The sequence below is a fragment of the Bufo bufo genome, chromosome 6 (genome assembly GCF_905171765.1).
Source record: "Bufo bufo chromosome 6, aBufBuf1.1, whole genome shotgun sequence".
Taxonomy (NCBI): Eukaryota; Metazoa; Chordata; class Amphibia; order Anura; family Bufonidae; genus Bufo; species Bufo bufo.
Genome location: NC_053394.1, coordinates 129,015,242 through 129,039,906, shown reverse-complemented (window position 1 = coordinate 129,039,906; position 24,665 = coordinate 129,015,242). Strand labels below are relative to the sequence as shown.

General features: G+C 43.1%; 1 protein-coding gene across 1 annotated transcript in view; it reads left to right on the top strand.

Annotated features, from left to right (window-relative positions):
- LOC121004836 (peroxidasin homolog) overlaps window positions 1–18,854 on the top strand; it is a 66,864-nt gene extending 48,010 nt beyond the window's left edge. The window contains exon 20 of the mRNA XM_040437211.1: window positions 18,300–18,854. Within this exon, the coding sequence (XP_040293145.1) occupies window positions 18,300–18,380 (81 nt within the window). The 3' untranslated portion in view covers window positions 18,381–18,854. The remainder of the gene's footprint in view (window positions 1–18,299) is intronic.
- The last annotated feature ends 5,811 nt before the right edge of the window (window positions 18,855–24,665 follow it).

The following is a 24,665-nucleotide window of genomic DNA, read 5'->3' as shown; positions in this document are numbered from 1 at the left end:
CCACCGTCTCTATATCAACTGTGGCTGGAGGTGGACTCATAAGGTGGCCGTCGCCACAAAATTACCGTATGAACTAATTATAAGGAGGTACTGGGACCTTCTTCTGCGCTATCTCATGTTCGCAGAGCGAGAGGTGCCCCAGGCCTCTACTGGGTTCTCGCCCTGCGAAACTGCTATACGGCAGACACCCTCGCAGTCTGTTCGATGTGGCCAAAGAGGCGTGGGAACAACAACCCACTCAGCACAGAAGTGTTGTTGAGTACGTCACCCAGATGCAAGGACGGATGGAAACCGTTTGGCCTCTGGTTAGGGAGCATATGGAGGCAGCGCAGCGAGCCCAGAGTAGGATCTATAATCTGCAGACTCTGGTCCGGACCTTAAACCCGGGTGATCAGGTATTGGGTCTGGTACCAACCATAAACAGTAAGTTCCTAGCTAGGTGGCAGTGGCCCTACGAGGTGCTTGAAAAAATTGGAGAGGTAGATTACAAGGTACACAAGCCAGGTAGGAGAAAGCCGGAGCAGGTGTACCATGTGAATCTGCTCAAACCCTGGAAAGATAGGGAGGCCTGTACGGAAGACAGCGCACGACCAGGGTTCCTAGGGGAAGTGGTTTCGACCCCTCTGCCTAAAGCAAGGGAAGCGGCTGCCACAGTGAAAATTGCTGACAGCCTCTGCTCTAAACAGGCTCAGGAAACCAGGGAGTTCATTAGTCGGAACACTGACGTGTTTTCGGACCTCCCTGGACGCACTTCCATAGTCCGACATGACATTATTACTGAGCCTCAGGCAAAAGTCTGGTTAAAACCATACCGGGTACCCGAGGCTCGACGACAAGCCATCATGGAGGAAGTGCAGCTAATGCTCCAGCTAGGTGTCATCGAGGAGTCAAAAAGTGAATGGGCCAGTCCGATAGTCTTAATACCCAAGCCGGACGGGACATTGCGGTTCTGTAACGACTTCCGCAAACTGAATGAGGTGTCCAAGTTTGACGCATATCCCATGCCCCGAGTGGATGAGCTTATTGAGTTGTTGGGCCAAGCCCGGTATTTTTCTGTGTTGTACCTCATCAAAGGGTACTGCCAGGTACCCTTGACGGAGGCTGCCAAGGAAAAAACGGCTTTCATCACACCAGAGGGGCTGTATCAGTACAAGGTATTACTCTTTGGTCTACATGGCGCTCCCGCTACGTTTCAAAGGCTAATGGACATTGTACTCCGTCCACATCAGCGGTACACTTCGGCGTACCTGGACGATATCATTATCCACAGCACCGACTGGGAAAGTCACCTAACCGCTAACCCAAAAAAGTGTGCGATAGGGTTAGAAGAGACCAAGTACCTGGGGTATGTAATTGGGCACAGAGTTATCAAACCTCAGGTGAACAAAGTTGAGGCAATTAAGAATTGGCCCCGCCCTGTCACTGCTCAACAAGTAAGGTCGTTCCTGGGTATGGTGGGGTACTATGAGGTTCGACCCCAATTTTGCCACGGTCGCCGCACCATTGACAGGCCTTTTGAAGGGACGCAAGTCAGTGACAGTTCAGTGGAATGAGCAGGCGGAAAATACTTTCTCTGCTTTAAAGTCTGCCCTGTGTGGGTCCCCAGTATTGGTGATGCCTGCCTTCAAGAGGGAGTTTGTGGTACAGACCGATGCCTCTGAAGTAGGCCTCGGAGCTGTACTTTTTCAGGACATAAATGGGGAGGAACATCCTGTTGTTTTCCTGAGCTGAAAGCTTACCCCAGCCGAGACTAGGTACAGTATAGTGGAGTGAGAGTGCCTGGCCATAAATTGGGCACTCGAATCTCTCCGCTATTACCTGTTGGGGAGAAAGTTCCGTCTGGTGACCGACCACTCCCCTTTCAAGTGGATAAGCCAGGCCAAAGAGAGGAATGCTCGGTTCACCAGGTGGTTCTTGTCATTACAAAACTTTACATTTTCTGTGGAACATAGGGCAGGCAGGCAGATGCTCTGTCCCGGGTACACTGTCGGGCGGGTCTTCACCCCCTCAGGGTTGAACAAGGGGGGGAGGTATGTAGGAAGGCGCAAGGGGCCATCATTGATGGAAGGTATGTGTCACCGAGATTCCTGGCCTCAGTGAGGTAAGAGACGGTAGTTTTAAGTGTCAGTGGCAGCTAGTGCTGACTGATACTGTTTGTTGTTAGTATGACTGTAAAGCCGATCCGGGCCGGCTCTTACTGGGAGTAGCCAAAGTGCTAGGTGGGTGGCTGCTCCCCATGTTCCAGGCCAGGTCTTTTTTGGCCTATATAAAACCCAGCCAGCAGTCTCAGCTGTGAGTGGTTTATCCTCCATCTGATAGAGGGAAGTCTCTGTGTTTTGGGACCTGTGAATTTGTGCCGTGTTAAAGGGCTGAGAGCCGCATGCCGGGAAACAGGCCCCTAAAGCCTGCTTTGGACTTCGGGTGGAAAACTGCTAACCAGGTGAAGATTTTGTTCTATGGACATTGCATGGTGTGAACAAACACCAAGACTGTGAACGGTCATTTTTGTTTTTCCTTATGTGTGAATAACCACCGAACTGTTTAAGTTAAAGAATTTGTAATTGCCTCTATACTGCGTTCGCTAGCCTGTCTACCAGAGCAAAACCCTACAATATAGACATTTCCTGCACTACTCTTCGTTTGAGCATGCGCCAGCTAATGCATGGGCACCAGGCGCCATGTTCCCATGACAACCTCCTACCCACAGCGCAGCACTTCAAACAGATTCCTGCATACTGTAGGAATTTGTCTGTGTGCTCCGGCCCCCTGCTCTCACATCACGGAAATTCGTGTCATTTTGCTATTTACCACTTGTACATATTATTCCTCTTTTCCCATTATTTCGCCAGCCACACTGTATGCACTTCAATATCAGCCAGCTCGCAGTTTGATTCGTCCTAATACAAATACAATAGACACATTGTGTTATATATCCACTGTGTTCAATTGGCATCATATCACCTAAATGTGATAAAATTATCAACATATAACTACAAAAAAAAATTCCCCATAAAAACATATACCTAGAAGGTCCAGGGACCCCATGGTTACTACAGATGACTAACAACATCCTGCAACATCCTAAACATGGAAAATTACCTTTCCTAGGCTGCATCAAAAATGTCCATCTTTTTTCATAGAACCAATATCCGTTTCACTTACCTATCTTTCAGATTCTTACTTCGTCTATATGACATCAATGGATTATGTTTGAACTCCATCATATCTGGACATCCCTTCTGTAGGATCCCAATCCTGTTTTAATAATTGTGCTATTTTAGGACTCCAATCACAAAATGTGGAGACAAAGGAGATACGTGCTCCCTTCATTGTGTTATCCTTTTTACATATTGACACTTGAGTGCCAAGTCTATCCAGGAGGCCACTTGGATATCCTCACTGTGTAAACCTGTCACACATTTAGTCTATCCTATTCTGTAATTTTTTCTCATCCGACAAAATCCGTCTTACCCTCAACAATTGACTCCAAGGTAAGGAGTCTATCATATGCTTTGGGTGATTACTCTAATATAAAACTGTTGTGTTCCAACAGTTGTTTTAATGCATCTCTCTATAATTTTGGGATATTGTTTATATAACTGCCTCTTACTGATATATCAGACCTCAGTTCAGCCACTCTGCGGGTTGTCATCTCATTGTATGACTCCACAAAGTGGAGGAGTAAAGTTTCTCTTCAGTCTCAAATAATAATCCCTCAGACACATCATATAATAATCCCTCAGACGCATCATATTCACATTACTTTTGGACTCTACTGTACTGTCACGGATGAGGTATAGGAGGAAACACCAAACTGGCAACAGGAGGGAAAGGGAAAGCCACTAGGCCTCAATGCTAGGGACAGGAAAAGGTCACCTCCTAGTAACCCAACTTCTGGCCCTGACTCCTAACTGTATGGGCACCCCTTGAAGGTAGAAATTCCCATACTCTGTAACCTGGGACCCTGGAGACCCTAGAGAGCCCTATAAATATTGTCAGGGCTGAGTCAACCCGTTCCTTCCCCGATGAAGGAACAGGCGTCTCCCTGAGACCTAGTAACAACAAGCAAGGAAGGGAAAACAAAACACAAATAAACGCGACACTTAAAGGGATTCTGTCATCAGAAATGAGCCCTATAAGCTAAACATATGGCGATGTCCCTTGTAAAACACAGAATCCTAAAGTGAGTTTATCAAATGCCCCTGTGGCTCTATATTCATAAAAAAGTGGTTTATATCACCTGTCAATCACTTCAAAATGTGTCCTTGGTGAAAGGTGCCCGGCTGCAGCCATGTCGTTTAGGTGCCCAGCGCCGCCTTCTGAGCTGAAATCGCCGCCCTCCCTTTTATGCGATCCGCCTACCTCACGTCATCACTGCCTCTCTAACGACCGCTCGCTTCATCCAGATCCTGCGCGTGCGCACTAGGTATATCCTGATGCGCCCGTGCGGACTACTGGCAGCGGCCTCGTATAGCGAAGTGTGCATGCGCCGGCCAGCGCACTTCGCTCGAACCTCCACTGAGTGCCCTATTACAGCCCATCCCAGCCATCCAACCTCCTACAGCCTGGTTCAAAGCTTGCGGGATCTGGATGAAGCGAGCGGTAGTTAGAGAGGCAGTGATGACGTGAGGTAGGCGGATCGCATGAAAGGGAGGGCGGCGATTTCAGCTCAGAAAGCGGCGCTGGGCACCTAAACGACATGGCTGCAGCCGGGCACCTTTCACCATGAGACGTCCCCTTGGACACATTTTGAAGTGATTGACAGGTGATATAAACCACTTTTTTATGAATATAGAGCCACAGGGGCATTTGATAAACTCACTTTAGGATTCTGTGTTTTACAAGGGACATCGCCATATGTTTAGCTTATAGGGCTCATTTCTGATGACAGAATCCCTTTAACTTCTGTAGTGATGGATGGGCAAGATCACCAGAGACGACCTCACACCAGCTCATCCAAACCCAAATGAAGCTATCTACCGCACAGTCAGAAGGGTGGGGCAACACTAAATAGGGTACAGTAATGAGTACTAAGCTACACCTGAAACAGGGGATGAGGTCACAAACAAACACTGAATAAAGAGTAATCAAAGACTCTGTTAGATTCCTCCATGCTCCACCAGTCTCCTTGATCTCCTAACATCTGTCACAGAAGGGTCCGTGACATGTACTTGCAGATTTATTTGCAAAAATGAATGGAAAACAAGAAAATTACCATTAAACAAGCAGATAGTGGGGGGGGAGCGGTTGTGGTGATGGATACATCGAAGTGCAAGGCTGAGGTATACAGACAATTAAATGATGAAGAGGTATACACAAAATTAAATAAAGATCCCAAGTGTTAGATTAATAGAGAAATAGAAGAGGTGGATAGAGCTTTAGAGTGGGGAATAATTGATAGGGATTTGGCTAAATTCCTTATAGTAGAAAACCCAATTACACTATTACTATATACGGTATGCTCCCTAAGATATGCAAAGATTTGAGGAATCCTCCTGGCAGAAGATCCATTTTCTGTCCAATTGCAATTTTTTGGGATAAAGTACTTCAATGCTTTGCCACAACTGCACCCTGTGAAAGACACCTCAGATTTCTTGGAGAAATTAAAAGGGATTGAGTTTATAAATGGGTATTTGGTAACTTTTGACATCACATCATTATATACATCTATTAAACATAAAGCAGGTATGGATGTCGTCGATGTGGTGCTGGCTGGCTCGGGATGTGCTCCTCCCTGTGCATGGCTGATCCTCGGACTGTTGGAGGCTGTCCTCGGGAGGAATTATTTCCTCTTTGGAAATTACCTCTATTGGCAGAGGCGGGGTATGGTGATGGGGTCGAATGTGGCCCCAACTTATGCCAATATCTTTATGGCGCAGTTTGAGGATCAGTACGTGTACAGGTCCAAATTTGGTGAGCACATCCTGAGTTGGTGGCACTACATCGACTATATCTTTGTGATATGGAAAGGGGATGAAATATCACTAGTTGAGTTTCATGCGTACCTTAACCTATGTGTAGAAGGCTTGACCTTCACTATGACTAAATCCCAACAGGCAATCCAATTTTTGGATGTCTGGATTTATATAGAGGAAGGGAGATTGAAGACAGATATTTTTTTTAAACCAACGGATAAAAATAGTAAAAAGGAAAGTTCAGCAGCTCTCACCTGCCCCCTCCTTCACCTGTGAGCACGGAAAGCCCGAGTCAGGCCCGGCTAGCATAGATGCGAAAAAGATTCAAGAAATCCAGCTCCACTTCGATAAAGGAATCTTTATTTTGCTTGCGGTAAAATCTCATCCAAATATGGTTACAAAAAGTCTTGTCTATGCGTTTCGGGCTACCAGAAACAATTCCAGCCCTTCCTCATGACACAGTAAGACATTAAAAGTGGCACTTTTTAAAAGGGAAACTGCACCTGTTTTCACTAATTGTGTTCACATGACTGCAAATGCCCTCAAGAGAGTGCCACGCCTTTGAACAACTGTTCTCATGAAAATAAAAAGAGAAAAAAAACATACAATACATAGTAAAATAAACTATGCAAGAAACACATAAGGTATATGCTGGCTAGGAAAATAATAGAATATAATAAAAAGGAGAGATTATGTTCCTAAATATGGAAGCCACGTGGGCTCTGAAGGTGTGAATTATTGTTGCAGGATTAAGTCCAAACGTTTATTCAGACCATCTGGTTGGCGCGTATTTAATGCAAAAATCCATGCCTCAGTCATGAAGCTTTTTTCATCCGTGCAGTTTCTTCTTGCATGTATTATCTCACCGCTTGGTATATTGGCTATGACATGTTTAGGGTGACAAGATGTAGCATGTAGTGTGGTATTCCCTGCCATGGGTTTTCTATAAGTGCATGTGCGGACTTGATTGGTGGAGGGATCTACCCTCAGGCGCAAATCCAAAAAAGAAACATCCCGTATATCATGGTGGACACTAAAAGAAATAGTGTCCACACAGGAGTTGATATAATATGTTATATTATCAGAGTAATCACCTGAAGCATATGATAGACTCCTTACCTTGGAGTCAATTGTGTTAGCGCAATTCATGCGCTTCTCCTTCTTCTTTGTGTGGTGCCAAATCAATTAGAAGAATAAGTATGTGTACACCATACTGCTTTATAATGAGACCAGACACGCTAGGTGGTTTCATGAAAGCATCTTCTCATCTTCCCTGAGCCATGGTAGAAGAGACCCTTTATTCACAGTACATTCACTTAAATAGCAGACATGACATCACAAAAGGGGTGTTCCTTAAGAAGAGACTATTGGCTCCTTAACCTGATAGGAGTGGTTTCTGCAACTTCAACTGAGTCTATAGGTGTATTTGAAAACTGTAATGTAATCCCCTCTTCCCCCTCCCTTATTGACCTTCTCATACATATGGTTTGCGGCCATCTAGTGGACAAAAATGTGTACTACAGAATGTTCTAATTATATATGCATAAAATAATAAATCCTTCTCTCATAAATCCCTCCTTTTGCGGGAAATAGACCAGAGGTGAACAGGCAAAGTGAGGTACTCTCCCAACGCCCTAAACAGCGAAGAGCTAGACTTTCCTTATTGCTTCACCAGGTCCCCTCAACTCCCTTTCGGGTTTGCCTTCACCTTGTCCTATTTACCCCGCAACCATCAACATGGTTTTATTTACTTAAGGATGGAATAATCTGTGTCTTTGACAGGGGCACAGCACATATACATAGTGTGGGCATGGATGTATTATACATTTTCCAAAACAATTTTCCTAAAAATGTAGAACTATATGACAGCCTGTTAAAACCAAATTCTAATAACATTGTAGTCGCAGAACCAGTTCCCAAAACATTATTCTGGCCATGATATTATTTTCAGAATTTTTCCCATCAGTTCATTTGATAAAGTCCATTAGTTTCTTCAGATCCTTGGCGATCCTTCCCTCAGGGGCCGTGTTGTCCGGAATGTAGATGCAGCAGTTCCTGTAGACCCCTCCTTTTGCTGCTGTCAAGGACCAGTCGGTTCTGTAGAGTCATCACTGGAAAAGAGCTCAGTTGTTCCACCATTCCCTTAACAGCATCACAGATATAATTCACAACTCTCTGTTGATGACAATAGAGATGTTAATCCAATCAAAATTATTATTATTTATTTATTTTTTTATACTACTAATCATGGGAATTAATGACTCCAATCCTGCAACTATCTGACTTTTAGCTTTAAATTCGTCAGAAACTCTTCTACCGACTCCTATGGCATTCATGTATAAACGTGAGTCAAAGGATGTAGGCAGTGACCTCCTTAGTCGTGACCGGACATTGTTTTCTGATTTGATCCCACTCAGGAGGTGAGAATAGAACAAATGGCATCAGTACCCGATCAGGACTTGATCAGGGCACATTGACCACTTCATTCTACCTGCATCCCGGGTCGGAGTTTCAAATCTCCACACCAGATATCTGCGGTTTGATCATTTTGGTTGATAAACCAACTGTCAGAGTAAACATTAGAGTCACTACTTGTCTTCTTCAGCTGAATTATGTAAGAACAATATCCTGGAGGGAAAACACCAAAGGGCTTTCCTGTATAAATCCTGTCTCTAAGGTCAGTTTGTCATTATATTTTAAATTTGGCCAAATATTTAATGTCAACTATAGGTAAGGATGTAGGAGCCACAGATGCAACTGAACTTTGAGGTTTCTCTCTTGCCAACATTCTAAATTTGCCTAGGGGATCTTTGTCACTTTACACACGCTCCTAACACATATATCCCCGAATCCTGTTGGATAGGATTTCTAATGGACAGGAACAGAGGATTACACTCATTATGTTTACAGCTGTTTGGTGGGGTTCCCTTCAGGATAGTCATCCTTTGCGACAAACCTTCAGCTTTTCTGACTCGAGAGGTAGTTTCCACTGGTTTATATTCCTAACACTTCAGACTAGTGCTCCATTCGGTTAATTTCCAATATCCACAGTTGGTATGGTCATATTTAAACACAATTACCATAGACTGGGTCAGTCCCAGTCACACAGATGTACTTATCAGACCAAAACCAAGTGTCCTACCTGTCATCTGTCTTACAGTCCACTATACTGCAAAAGTCAGCTTAGTTGTTCCTGACTCATCTTGATAATATATCACCGTTGGAATTTGATTTGACTGTGATTTTCCCTTTGTACAATATGGAACAAACAATAGGGCATGAAACAACATTATGGCTCTTATAGTCCTGGCACTTGATTGCAATACGATCAGTTTCTCCTTGCAATTCGACAGCAGTGGCGGTGGTTATCAGGACTTGATGTAGATCTTCAAACCGTAGCTCTAGGACTTTCCACACGTCTCTCGTTTCGCCACTACCCAATCTCCTGATTGTAAAGAATGAATTGCTTCTATACAGTCTGGATTCTAGAAGACAACTAAAACTTGGAAATACAAATTAGACAATAAAATTTGTGCAACAGACAACATTTTGGAAAACTACTATGCTGCATCTGGAACTATTGGGGAAATAGACACCTAATCCAGGAGCATTCCCAAAGAGTACTTCATAAGGACTTAGGCCTATCTTCCGGTTAGAGGTATATCGGAGGGAGAAAAACCCCAGGGATAGGTACTCTCACCTCAGTCAGTATCTTTTAGGTGTAGCCTTTGCTACAGGCCAAATCTCTGAATATTCTGGAAAGAGATCAATACAGACACAGACATATTCACACTGTTCCACCTTTGTTCTGAATGTAGTCAACCCGCAGTCTCTGAAATGGGTAAGATGACCTGGGCATATGCCTTCCTGGAACTCCCATAGTTATCCCATCATTATTACAGCATTCACCTTCAACTAACCTAGTGGCAGCATTGTTGAACCCAGGAGCCATCCACTACAGAACCCAATCACACCTTCTCTCTCTCGATTTGCCCATGTTCTAAATCCATCCTCTTTAGGTAGAGTGCCCTCTGAAGGAAGAGTTTATTACCAACTCTCCAGAGTCCTATTATCACTTCTACCTTTATCCTTTGATGTTTCCTTTCAGAAAAAGACAAACTTTTTGGAAGTCCATTGGCCCTAGGCCATCCCGTATCACACAGACTTCCACTTAGCGTAGACTTCAGGTAATAATGTAGCCTTTACCTTCTCAGGCAGCATCAGGGCATCAAACATCTTTCATACACTCAGCATTCATTATTGATGGGCTTAGCCATGGATCAAACAAAATCTCAGCTTCACTAGATTAGACCATAATAATGAAGATACCGAAGGCATACCTGGATGTTAGTAGTCTTACCCTCAGCCATCTTACCAACCTCAGCGAGTGTCTTCAGCTCTGTCTCCTGCACTACCATTGCTGGACGGAGTGGTTCTTTCTTGACAACATCAGATTAAGTAGGAGCAGCATATCCTGTCTGAAATGATCCATCTTCCAGGAACCTGAAATGATCTACCAGAAACTCAAAAATGTGGTTATTAATTGGAGATATTAAATTTGAATTTTTATATTTTTATTTACTACTCCCAGAAAGCACTTTTTATTTTTATTTACAGAGGTGGGAAAAAGTATTTGTATTTACTACTCCCAGCCTCCCCCCCTCCAGATGCAGCAGAGTAATCGGATCTAATTTTGCACACCCTTAAGACGGTGATTAATTGGTGAGAGGAGTAGGAATTGCATTACTATATGCTCCTACACATGTGATACTACCCTTAGCCATGAGAGATCATGGAACATGTTTGCTATGAGGCAGTGGAATTAGATCCCAAGGATTATATAAATAATAGGGATCCAGCATTTGATTCTGGGTTGTTAATTCCCTATGGGTGTTTCATTTGAAGGGGCTGAACATTTGTAGCTCCTCCCACGGGCGAGGAACTGGGCAAGTACATACAAAGTCTTCCTCCCCCCCTTGTGGGGAGGACTGATAGGCAGCCACGCCCACCTTAGGTCTTTGTTCGATTTAACTTTAACAATATGACAAAATAGGGACAAAATGAATTTCTCTCAAGCCTAGCCAACACTAGACCTTTCTAGATGATTCTCAAGATCATACACAAAGGCAGCACTTAGGATTTTCTCATGCATAGATAAGGTAATCTCAAAAATCCAAATCCACCCAACTTTCCTGGAGTCTAGTGAAAACTTTCACCACACTCTCTGTCCTGATGACAATGTGACTGACTGATGACCTAGACGCTTCCTCCCAGACTCAATGATCTTCACTATGCATTAATTCCCCAGCTCTACATTGGACTCAATTTTCAAAATCTCATAAATAATATGAGAAAACTCTCCATATTTTAACTAATTTTCTATAAATTGGGAGTCCTCTGAATTGGGAATTCTATTCATCATGGCAAAATTGATGTTCCTACTGGGTGTGGTATAATGATGCAGATATCCCTACACTTTCACTCATACCTGAATAAGGACTTAGAATGGGTGCATTCCTAGATTGAGTAGACTGGTCTGGAATATTTCTAGTAGGCATCATAGGGGCAATTACTGCAGGTACATTTTTAACTGATGGGACATACAATTGGGAAGGGTTATTTTCAGACATCACTGGATATAATCCAGTGTTGGGAACTATGATAGGAATTGTGTCCTGTCTTTGAGATCCACAAACAAACAACATGTTACTCGGGCTTGCACACACACTCCCATCCCCCATAAGGAGGGGGGGTTGATGTTCTAAGGAAGAGGGAGCAGAAGGCACAGTGGGTGGTGCTGATTAGCACATTCCAGTACATGGTGTAGAGGAGGGGCTGACAGAAAAAGCAATAGGTAGTCTTTGATGGACCACAAGACCCAGGATTACTTTTTTTTTTTTTTAAGTTACAACAGATGTGGTGGGGGGAAGGGAATGCCACATGGCAAACTCTTCTTTGTTCTCTGTTCCCTACCACACCCCAATCCTCCATTTTACTATACCAATATTGTCCATTCTTCTCAATTTCTTTCAACTTTCCATCTACACACTTATCCACAAACTTTAATTTAATCTATCTCCTACTGCATTTGCAAACTCTAGGGGGAACTTTTACACAAAACTGCATATTTCCGGATAATACCGGAAATCGCTGCTACTTAGTATGACAGAATGCTTTCAACTTTTATTTCTAACTGAAACTTTTCCTTTCTTTTTCTCTCATCAACTGAGCCGCCGTTAATATCTCTTCACTCTGTCCTGCAACATTAGAATTTCCCATTATTGTAGTTACACAAAGTTTAAACAATTGCTACTTATCAAACCCGCAAACTTAAGCGTAGTTGCACAAAGATCAAACGGTATCCGATTACTATAAGTAATCGCTACCGAACCCACAAACTTAAGCGCAGTTGCACAAAGCTCAAATGATATAATAGTATTGAGCCCACAATCTCTCAAAGTGATGACCCCTAGTCAATTCACCGGGATACAAAATCTTAATAACTTCCAATTGCCTATGACAATTGGTGTTAACCCTTTCCTCCAGATTCACGTCAGAATCTTGGCTGGGATCCAATTCTACGTCACAGGATATCCGACTCAGCTGTCTAACAACTTCCGTTTAGTTCCAGCATGTTCTACCACACAAAGAAGGAATATTTCAACAGGTTCTTTCTAACAGACAGATCAGCTATAATTTGAACCCTTCTATCGCGATAACACCAATTCAACTCTTGAGAACCCACAAAAGCGGAAGTTTCAGAGGAGATTCGTAAGAAATAAAGCTTTCTTACCTTGCCGGCATGTGATCTCGTCTGATGGTTCCGTTTAAGTCGCTCTCGTGGCGTTTGAATCGGAAGTTACGCAAGCTGTCTGCCCCGCGTTGGGCGCCATTTTGTTAGCGCAATTCATGCGCTTCTCCTTCTTCTTTGTGTGGTGCCAAATCAATTAGAAGAATAAGTATGTGTACACCATACTGCTTTATAATGAGACCAGACACGCTAGGTGGTTTCATGAAAGCATCTTCTCATCTTCCCTGAGCCATGGTAGAAGAGACCCTTTATTCACAGTACATTCACTTAAATAGCAGACATGACATCACAAAAGGGGTGTTCCTTAAGAAGAGACTATTGGCTCCTTAACCTGATAGGAGTGGTTTCTGCAACTTCAACTGAGTCTATAGGTGTATTTGAAAACTGTAATGTAATCCCCTCTTCCCCCTCCCTTATTGACCTTCTCATACATATGGTTTGCGGCCATCTAGTGGACAAAAATGTGTACTACAGAATGTTCTAATTATATATGCATAAAATAATAAATCCTTCTCTCACAAAGGTAAGACGGATTGTGTTGGATGACAGAAAATTACAGAATAGACGAAATGTGTGACAGGTTTGCACAGCGATAATATCCAAGTCGCCTCCTGGGCAGACTTGGCACGTAAGAGTCAATATGTAAAGAAGGGAAATGTATATGTAAGATGGGAAATATATATGTAAGAAGGGAAATGTATATTGCAAGAAAGTACAAGGAATCATTGTGGATGAAAGGTACGTGTCACCAAGGTTGCTGGCCTCGGTGGATTAAGAGCCCGTTTTTATGTGTCAGCAGCAGTTGCTGTTTGACACCTTGGTACTTAGCATGGCTGTAATAGCTGATCCGGGATGGCTCTTGGAGTAGTCAAAGTGCTGGGTGGGTAACTACTCCCCATGTTCCAGGCCAGGTTTTGCCAGGCATAAAAACCAGCCAGCACTGCCAGGTGGAGAAGATTACCTCCGTCTGACAGTGGAGCTCAGGAGGTCTGTGTCCTGGTATCTGAGGCCTGTGCTGGGCTGGAGAGCGGAGACCCATGTGTCAGGGGAACAGGCCGTCTAAAGCCTGTATTTGTATTTGAACTTTCTGAGGCAGAACTGCCACCAAGGTGACTTTTGTTATATTAACTTGCCATTGGGTGTGAAGTAACACCGTTTTGTTTTTGGCATCATGTGTGAATAAACAGTGAAGTTGGAATTACGAACTTTTTTTTGCCTCTGTACTGCGCCTGCTTATCCTAACTACCAGAGCGAATCCCTACAATATGTAAGAAGGGAAATGTATATGTAAAGAAGGGAAATGTACAATGAAGGGAAATGTAAGGAAGAGAAAGGAGAAGGGGGCACTTAGGCTGCGTTCACACGGGCGAGTATTCCGAGCGGGTGCAATGCGGTAGGTGAACGTATTGCACCCGCACTGAATCCTGACCCATTCATTTCTATGGGGTTGTTCAGATGAGCGGTGATTTTCACGCATCACTTGTGTGTTGCGTGAAAATCGCAGCATGCTCTATATTCTGCGTTTTTCACGCAACGCAGGCCCCATAGAAGTGAATGGGGTTGCGTGAAAATTGCAAGCATCCGCAAGCAAGTGCGGATGCGGTGCGATTTTCACGCATGGTTGCTAGGTGACAGTCTATTCACTATATTATTTTCCCTTATAACATGGTTATAAGGGAAAATAATAGCATTCTGAAAACAGAATGCTTAGTAGGTGATCAATTGAGGGTTAAAAAAAATTAAAAAAATAAACTCACCTTCTCCTCTTGTTTGCGTAGGTCCCGGTCTCTTCTTTACTTCTTTAAAGATGAACTATGGGCTAAAGAACCTTTGGTGACGTCAGATCACATGCTCCAATCACATGGTCCATCACCGCGGTGATGCACCATGTGATTGGAGCATGTGATCTGACGTCACCAAAGGTCCTTTAGCCCATAGTTCATCTTTAAAGAAGTAAAGAAGAGACCGGGACCTACGCAAACAAGAGGAGAAGGTGAGTTTATTTTTTTTATTTTTTTTAACCCTCAATTGATCACCTACTAAGCATTCTGTTTTCAGAATGCTATTATTTTCCCTTATAACCATGTTATAAGGGAAAATAATAACATCTACACAACACCGAACCCAAACCTGAACTTCTGTGAAGAAGTTCGGGTCTGGGTACCACAGTCGGTTTTTTATCACGCGCGTGCAAAACACATTGCACCCGCGCGATAAAAACTGAACATCGGAACGCAATCGCAGTCAAAACTGACTGCAATTGCATTCCTACTCGCGCGGGTTTGCCGTAACACACCGGGACGCATCCCGAACTAATCCGGACACGCTCGTGTGAACCCAGTCTTATCCTCTTTGTCTCCACATTTTGTGATTTAAGTCCTAAAATAGCACAATTTTTAAAACAGGATTGGTCGATCTTAAAGAAGGAATGTCCAGATGTGATGAACAGAATCCATTGATGTCATATAGACGAAGTAAGAAACTGAAAGATAGGTTGGTGAAATCTGATATTGGATCTATGAATAAAGATGGACAAACACTTTTTATGCAGCCTAGGAAAGGTAATTTTCCATGTTTAGGATGTTGCAACTGTGGGAATATGTTAAAAGGAGATACATTCACTCATGCCTGCAGTGGGATAAGTTATAAGATCAAGGAAAGGTATACATGCAGATCAGACTATGTGATATACATCATACAACGTCCCTGCAGTTTAATCTATATAGGAGAAATGACAATGGAGATCAGAGAAAGGATAAATAAACATAAGAGTACAATTAGGAAAGAAGTAATGGAATTACCAATTCCTAAACATTTTAATGAGAAAAGACATTTTGTTAACCAATTGAGATTTAAGGTCTGACTCTGTACCCCCTCTTCGTAGAGGAGGTGACAGAGAAGGTTTGCTACGTGGGAAGGAATTGAAGAGGATTCACACACTGCAATCATTACAACCAAGAGGGTTAAATATTGAGTTTAATGTAAGTCATCTGTAGTAACCATGGGGGTCCCTGGACCTTCTAGGTATATGTTATTATGGGGGATTTATTTTAGTAATTTTTTGTTATATGTTGATAATTTTATCACATATAGGTGATATGACGCCAATTAAACACAGTGGCTATATAACACAATGTGTCTATTGTATTTGTATTAGGACAAATTGAACTGCGAGCTGGCTGATATTGAAGTGCATACAGTGTGGCTGGTGAAATAATGGGAAAAGAGGAATAATATGTACAAGTGGTAAATAGCAAAATGACACAAATTTCCGTGATATGAGAGCAGGGGGCCGGAGCACACGGACGGATTCCTACAGTATGCGGGGATCTGTTTGAAGTGCTGCGCTGTGGGTAGGAGGTTGTCATGGGAACATGGCGCCTGTTGCCCATTGGGCGTTAGCTGGTGCATGCTCACACGATGAGAACTGCAGGAAATGTCCGTATACAAAGTTTGTCCATATACATAAAGTTTGAAGAGCACGTTACATGACATGCGCAGTCCGCACGGAGGTGCGGAAAATGCGCGATACTGAGACAGGCGCAGAGGTACAGCCGAGACGCTGGAGAGGCACGCTGTTACAGCCATCTTGCAGTTTACTGGTCCATTTTAAACAAACTTCATGTAAAAAGTTCTCTTTTGTATGGAGGATATTTTAATCCACATTATGCAAATACTTGTGATAGGTATTGAAAAAAATAGTTATTATACACAGCCTGATGATTGGTGGAGGATTCGAGGCACCCCCTTTTTTGTATGTATTTAAATCTGTTAACGTGTGACATACAATATGGCTTGAGAAAGGCTTGATATAAGCCGAAACATTGCCTTGTGAACTGGAATAAAACTTGCGGAAAAGAGAAGATGCTGGTCACGATTCCTTTTGTTCCTAACGGTTTAAAGCGGAGATGAGCCTGACCGCTTGTGACCGCGCGTCTTGTTAGAAATTGGGACATTGGTGCTGTCTTCATATATTAATGTCTATCCTTGGGATAGGTCATCAATATCAGATGAGTGGAGGTCCAACTCCCAGCACTACCGCTGATCAGCTGTTTGAAGAGGCCACATTGCTTCGGTGAGCATTGTGGCCTCTTCCAAGGCCAGAAACATCACATTCATCAGTGACATGGCTTATGTGGAGATCACTCTCATTCAAAGGAAAGGGCCTGGGCTGCAACACCAAGCACAGCAACTATACAATTTACAGCACTGTGCTTGGTGTGCTGTGAGGAGGCCACAGCGCTCAGCAAAAGAGTGCTGCAAACTCTTCAAACAGCAGATCGGTGGTGGTGCTGAATGTTGAACCAATCAGATATTGATGACCTAAATGTATCCTGAGTATAGGTCATCATTGTTGCACTTCTGGAAAACACCTTTAAGCTACTTTCACACTGGTGTTTTGGCTTTCCATTTGTGAGATCCGTTCAGGGCTCTCACAAGCGGTCCAAAACGGATCAGTTTTGCCCTAATGCATTCATGGAAAAGGATCCGCTCAGAATGCATCAGTTTGCCTCCTTTCAGTCACCATTCCGCTCTGGAGGCGGACACCAAAACGCTGCCTGCAGCGTTTTGCTGTCTGCCTGACGAAGCGGAGCTAAACGGATCCGTCCTGGCACACAAGGTAAGTCAATGGGGACGGATCCGTTTTCTCTGACACAAGTGAAAACGAATCCGTCTCCCATTGACTTTCAATGGAGTTCATGACGGATCCGTCTTGGCTATATAAGACATTAATACAACCGGATCCGTTCATGACGGATGCATGCGGTAGTATTATTGTAACGGAACCGTTTTTGCAGATCATGACAGATCCGCAAAAAACGCTAGTGTGAAAATAGCCTTAATTGAACATAGCCTGAGACACATTTTTATAGTTGCCTTTCAGGTGCACATAGGACTTTTTTATTACTTTTTATTCCTGTTTTTGAAAGGTGAGAAACAGAAAACAGCTATCCTGGGATTGTATTTATGTATTTTTTATAGCATTTACCATGCAAGATGGATAACTTATTCTTTCTGTAGTATGGATCAGTATAGATGTGGTTACACCAGTTACATTTCGTTTTTTTGTGTATAGTAATATAAATAAAATGTTGTAAAAAATTTGATTTATTTAATTAAACACTTTTTTTTCCATTATTTTTTTTTACTTCCACCATGATACCTGGCCCTGCAAGCATTTGATTGCTTCAGTAATTAATGTATTATACTTGTCAGTGTTGCCAGTTGTATCAGCCCAACAATTAGCCGTGCTCCGCATATGGATCTCATGGCCGGGCCTCAACCTGTATGGGCACCCTTAATTCTCACTCCTTTTCTGGAAAAAAAAACAAGACCTCATATATGTGACAGCTGGAGAGCAAGTATGCCTTCTGATTGATAACCATGCCACCCCTCCCTTGGGGTCATCTGATGCCATACAAGAACAGCTGGCAGATCATTTGGTCTTGTTTTAAAGCCAAGAACTTTCTAACATCTCCTGCTGTAGCCACACTGTTGTCCAAGCACAGCTCGGGATAATCCAGGTATTAAGTCTATTGGACTGAAACTAAATTTTGTATTTTCTGTTTCAGGTGAAGGAGCTTGAGGCTCATGTGAGGCACCTTCAAAGAATGCTGCCAGACAGACACCCGGAGCACCAGAGTCAGCAATGATGTTAGCAAAGCTTCAAGCACTTTATAAATAGAACAGGGACATTAAGATAGTACTAAATAAACATAAGGATGACAAAAAAAAAACGTGGGATATATTCTGCTGTGCATTCAGAAGAGTACATTATCTGTCTGACTGTTTAAGTATTGAGGTCTGATTACTTGGGCTATAAAGCCTCTGCAGTAAATATACACATAGGATAATTAATACCTTGTATTTCTTTTCTAGCAGCAACCTCTTTTGTATTCTGCAGATTGGTCAGTTACCCTTTCAAAAGATTTTTCCAGGTCTAAAATATTGATGGCCTATCTTTAGGATAGGCCATGAATATCAGAAGATAGAGGCCCAACTGCTGACACCACGGTTGATCAGCTGATTACAGGGGTTATGGTGCTCCAGCTCAGTACTTTTAATGGTGGTCGTGCTTTGGATTTCACCTTAGTCACATTCACTTGTATGAGACAGAGTTACAGAGAGCTCCATTCTTTTTGTAAGGGCTGTACCTGGTTTTGCAGCTACGTCTAGTTAACAATGAAGAGGACAGTCGCACATTGTCCTAGCACATTACATAGGCGTGACTGCATGGGGTTAATCTACAGATGTAGCAGAGCTAAAATTGACTCTAACACATGTGCCACTGTGTCATCTTGTGACAAAAACCATTGAAATCTATTGAAAAAGTCAATTAGCATTTTCTTGCCATTGTTTACTTAACACGTTAACCATCAAGTTTAGCTCGGCTACATCTGTACCTCTTCTTACTCGGTCTTGCACTCACCTTCCACTCAGGCTGCAAATTGAGTATAAATCCACAACACAGTCAATGCACCCCAAATATATGCTGCCATCACTTTTCAGAAGTAAGACGGGTAGCCTAACACCCACATTCTCCCCTTCAGCAGTCAAATAGCTAAACACTCTTAGAAAGGCTATGGAGTCTTCTAGAGCATACAAGAACTAATGTTTTTTTTTTAAGTTTTAAAGGGGTTGGCCACTTTGCATTATTTTTTCGTTACTCACTGTATTTGTCACTGCTGAACTTGTCCTCACTAATATCCATCCATATTCTTTTTTTTGTCCTTTTATTGTTCCTGGCTGGTGCCCCTTTAAGCAGTGCCCTCTGCATTGTTTATGTAACTCTGGCCCCCATGTATGACATTATAGAAAATGGCTGCATAGGCTTCCCCGTCCTGCCGGCAGTGGGCATTCTCATCCTGTTTTCTAATGCGTAGACTCCACATCAAGTGTTCAGCGTCTACACAGTAGAAACAATTCTCTTCTTCTAGTGTCCCGGTGTTGGAGTATAACTGAAGAATATAGGCAGCCACTGCAGCAGGCTTTGAAAGTGCACATGCTTGCTTCTCTAGCCAGCTGCGCTCCGATGCCAGGATACTGAGGTCTATGAAGATGAACGGTGGGGACGGGAGCCATAGGCTGCCATGCCCCACAGTCAGCTGGCACTGTCTGACTCGCCTTTTCGGGGGCTCCACGCAATTGCATGGTGGTCAAGACTGCCACTTCATGCATAGACATGCTGAGTCCTCCAGAAATTGAGAGGACAGTTTGTATCTGCTCTCTACTATGGCTAAATGGTGTACTAGGGTATTTAAATATACTTTTTTTTCAAAACCTAGCAAGTCCTTTAAGGCTGCTTCCACACTACGTGTTTATTGTTAAAAAAAAAGATTGATCCAAAAACACCTTTTTATGGTATTTTTTTTATAATAATTACAATTTTTGCAGGCCATGTGTTTTTCTACAGGAAACTATGTACCTCCTCTTTCTCTGTAAATGTGAAAAAAGTCATGGTTCAAAAAGCGCCACTTGAAAACGCCATAAAAAATGCAACACACATTGACACATATTGACACGTATTCTTTTTCAAGCAGACCTCGATAACACAATGGATATCTAAGGGACAGAAAATAAGGCAAAAAACATCATACCCAGGGCACGCTGCAATAAAAAAAAAAAGTGAAGAAAAATGCCATAAAAGTGGCGATAGTTGTGGAGATTTATCAAACTGTTGCAAAGTAGAACTGGCTTAGTTGCCCATAGCAACCAATCAGATTCCACCTTTCATTTTCCAATGAAGCTGTGACAAATGAAAGGTGGAATCTGATTGGTTGCTATGGCAACTAAACCAGTTCTACTTTGCAACAGTTTGATAAATCTCCCCCAGTGTTTTAATCTAAAACAAACTACAGAAAAAAAGGTACCAGCTCCTAAAAAAACACCCCCAGACTATGGGGAATATGTTATTGTGGTATGCCAGTTTTCTGTAGAACTCTTACATTTTAGCCCATTCTGCGGCAAAATGTGTAACTTTTCCCCCTTCTCCAGCATCCTTGCCACTTTTACAAAAACTTGGCTGGAGGGACTTCTGCAGCTCGATACATTTAACAATATGTGCACCAGAAATCTGGCACAATTGGCACCTGAAATTTATACCAGCTCCTTGCTAGCACATATTTCGTTTTCTGCTACGCGATATTCTAAGGGTACTTTCACACTTGCGGCAGAGGATTCCAGCAGGCAGATCCGGCAATCTGGATGCAAACTGATGCATTTGTGAGACGGATCCGGATGCGGATCCGTCTCACAAATGCATTGCAATACCAGATCCGTCTTTCCGGTTGTCATCTGGAAAAACTTATCCGGTATTTATTTTTTTCACAGATTTAATGGCCTGCGCATGCGCGGACGAAAAGAACGGATCAGTTTTGCCGGAACACTTGGGGCCGATTCCGGCATTAATGCATTTCAGTGGAAATTAATGCCGGATCCAGCATTCCGGCAAGTGTTCAGGATTTTTGGTCGGAGAGAAAACTGCAGCATGCTGCAGTATTTTCTCCGGCCAAAAAACGTAAGAGGGACTGAACTGATGTATCCTGATGCATACTGAACGGATTGCTCTCCATTCAGAATGCATTAGGATAAAATTGATCAGTTTTCAATACCGGAAAACTTTAACGCAAATGTGAAAGTACCCTAAGGATCCACCAACATTATTAAGACACCTGTTTGAAAGGCTAGTCTTATAGGGGTTGTTCGGGTTCAGAGCTGAACCCGGACATACCCTTATTTTCACCCAGGCAGCCCCCCCTGAGGCTAGCATCGGAGCATCTCATGCTCCGATGCGCTCCCTTGGCCTGCACTAGATCGCGCAGGGCACGGGCTCTTTTTGTTTTCAATAACACACGGCCGGGCGGAAACTTCTGCCGGGCAGTGTGTTCGGTGACGTCACCGACTCTGATGGGCGGGCTTTAGCGCTGCCCTAGCCGTTTTACTGGCTAGGGCAGCTATAAATCCCGCCCATCAGTGCCGGTGACGTCACAGGGCTTCCTGGCAGCCCCATGGAGAGCTTCGGGACGTCACCGGATCTCCAAAAAATGCCTTTGCCCTGCGCAATTTAGTGCAGGGCAAAGGAGAGCTTCGGAGCATGAACTGCTCCGATGCTTAAGTCAGGGGGGCTGCCGGGGTGAAAATGGAGGTATGTCTGGGTTCATCTCTGAACCCGGACAACCCCTTTAATACATTCCCCCCACTCACCCTAAAGGTGGCCATACACATTCAATAGCTGTCCACCAAATGATCATAAGTCTAAAAGCTATTTTTCCCCACTCCTTCCCGACTTCCCCATACACATACACGTTTGGCTCAGCTAAATGTATATATGTGTTCAATGGAAAGAGCTGACAACAGCTTATCTCCGGGGAGAACAAAAGGATTGGGCGAAATTAATATTCTTGTGTCCTTGATCCTTGTTTCTCCTTACATCACCTGTCAGAGGAGAGTCGGCAGCTTCCCATACACATCAGTGTCAGCCGAAACCGCTGTCTTCCGCAGGTTTGTCTGACAAAAGACTAAGGCTACTTTCACACTCGCGTTTTGGCTTTCCGTTTGAGAGATCTGTCATGGGCTCTAACAAGTGGTCCACAATGGATCAGTTTTGTCCTAATGCATTCTGAATGGAAAAGGATCCGCTCAAAATGCATCAGTTTGCCTCCGATCAGTCTCCATTCCGCTCTGGAGGCGGACACCAAAACGTTGCCTGCAGCGTTTTGCTGTCCGCATGACGAAACTGAGCCAAACGGATCCGTCCTGGCACACAATGTAAGTCAATGGAGAGGGATCCGTTTTCTCTGGCACAATAGAAAATGGATCCTTCTCCCATTGACTTTCCATGGAGTTAATGACTGATCCGTTTTGGCTATGTTACAGATGATACAAACGGATCAGTTCATGATGGATGCATGCGGTTGTATTATTGTAACTGATCCGTTTTTGCAGATCCATGACGGATCCGTCCAAAACGCGAGTGTGAAAGTAGCCTAATATATATGTCCAGTTTTATACATTGTGTGTGTTAAAGCTTTAGATGTGAAGGTGGTTTGTTTTTGCTGGGGCACATGGCAATGGTTGAGAAGTAGGCTTACTAATATGTTCCATATATCAACCCTCAGGACTCCCATAGATATAACTGATAGGCTTTTAATTTCATTAATAACTTGTACAACATATCCCTATATATTAGAATGTAGCACTGCTTGTCATATTGGATCTAATTGTATAAAAACGTATGTTTGCTTATGGATTTCTATAGAAAGCAATAAAACTGTGACTTCTGTGTGTCTTTGTATTGATTGGCAATTGGTTACAGATATGTTTCTTAACTTAACTGAAACTGCAATTAGAAGAATGTAAATTCTATAATACTGTGTCCTACATACTAGAATATAACTACTATAATACTGCTTCCTATATACTAGAATATAACTACTATAATACTGCTCCCTATGTACAAGAATATAACTACTATAAACCTGCCTCCTATGTACAAGATTTTAACTACTATAATGCTGCCTCCTACATACTAGAATATAACTACTATAATGCTGCCTCCTACATACTAGAATATAACTACTATGATGCTGCATCCTATATACTAGAATATAACTACTATAATACTGTGTCCTACATACTAGACTATAACTACTATAATGCTGCCTCCTATGTGCAGTAGAGCCGGATCGGGGTATGCACACTGACGCCCAATTATATGCAATGGCTGGGTCAGGTGTAGGTGATAGTCTATAGTTTTGTTCGTGACACCAATTGCAGTGTGCGCAGGGTACTGTTGCAGGGCCATTTAAGATGTAATAACTGAGGTACCAGGTTAGGAATGCCAGATTGGTGTAATATCTATGTATGGTAGTGGTAAAGGTGTCTCCTACCTGGGTACGGCTGGACTCCTGGATCCTGGCTCATTTGCAATAAAGTGAGTGTGTTGCTAGTAGGAGTAATTGAGGAATTTGCAGCAATAATTGAAATCCAGACTTGGAATAAAGTTCAAACTTGTCTTTACTAGATGCAGCTTTCATCCAAGTGAGATACAGCATTAGTCTTTGGTCCCAGCAGGTATTGCAATGTGTGGCAGGAATCTGGCTTCTGCTCTATCATGTGCCTGGAGCTTTTGCAGGAAAGGGACGTCTGCTTAGTAGCTCTGTAATATGGCAGGAATTTGGCTTCTGCGCTTACTATCTTCTGCTGTATTGGGGACTGACTAGCTGAGGAGAAATATGTCTTCTCCTGGGGTCTCTTGATGTTACTCACAGTTATTGTTCCAGGGTATGCTTCTTCCTGTAACTGGAGGTGGCTGCTTGCTTTCTTATAAGCTGAGGCTGCAAGGCTCAGGCTGGGGATGATGATGATGATGATGATCAATTGTCTCAGCCGAGACAAGATACTGGCTTTGGATCCCTAGATCTGGGAGCTCCTACACGCACAGCCTTCCCCTAGCCGGGATGGCTGGCACACTAACTCAACTTCCTTCTCTCCCCATGAGGCAGGACATGGGCCAGCCCACTTCTGCTCATAAAGGGGGAGCTGAACTGGAATGAACTATTCCAGTTCAGAAACACTAAACTGTAGCGAAGTCCTTGCTGAACACATTGCTGCCACCTGCTGGTGAACATGGAAAATGACAACAATATACATTTACAAGGTTTAGAATGCACATATATGAGAATATAATGTGAAATTACACAAGATGACAAAGTTAATGCCCTTAACAGGTTGTAGCGGGGTAAAAGAGTTTTGTAACATAACTCTGGGATGTTACATTCCCCCTTACTTTGAGTTAAGCCGTCCTCGGCTTATGCTTAGGAGGGACAAAAAACAGCTCTGGGGTACCCAAATAAATACAAAGTGCTGCATGTATTACACAAAGACATACGAAGACAAAACATATAACGGCTATCCTAAGGTTCTTGCCCGCATGAGTA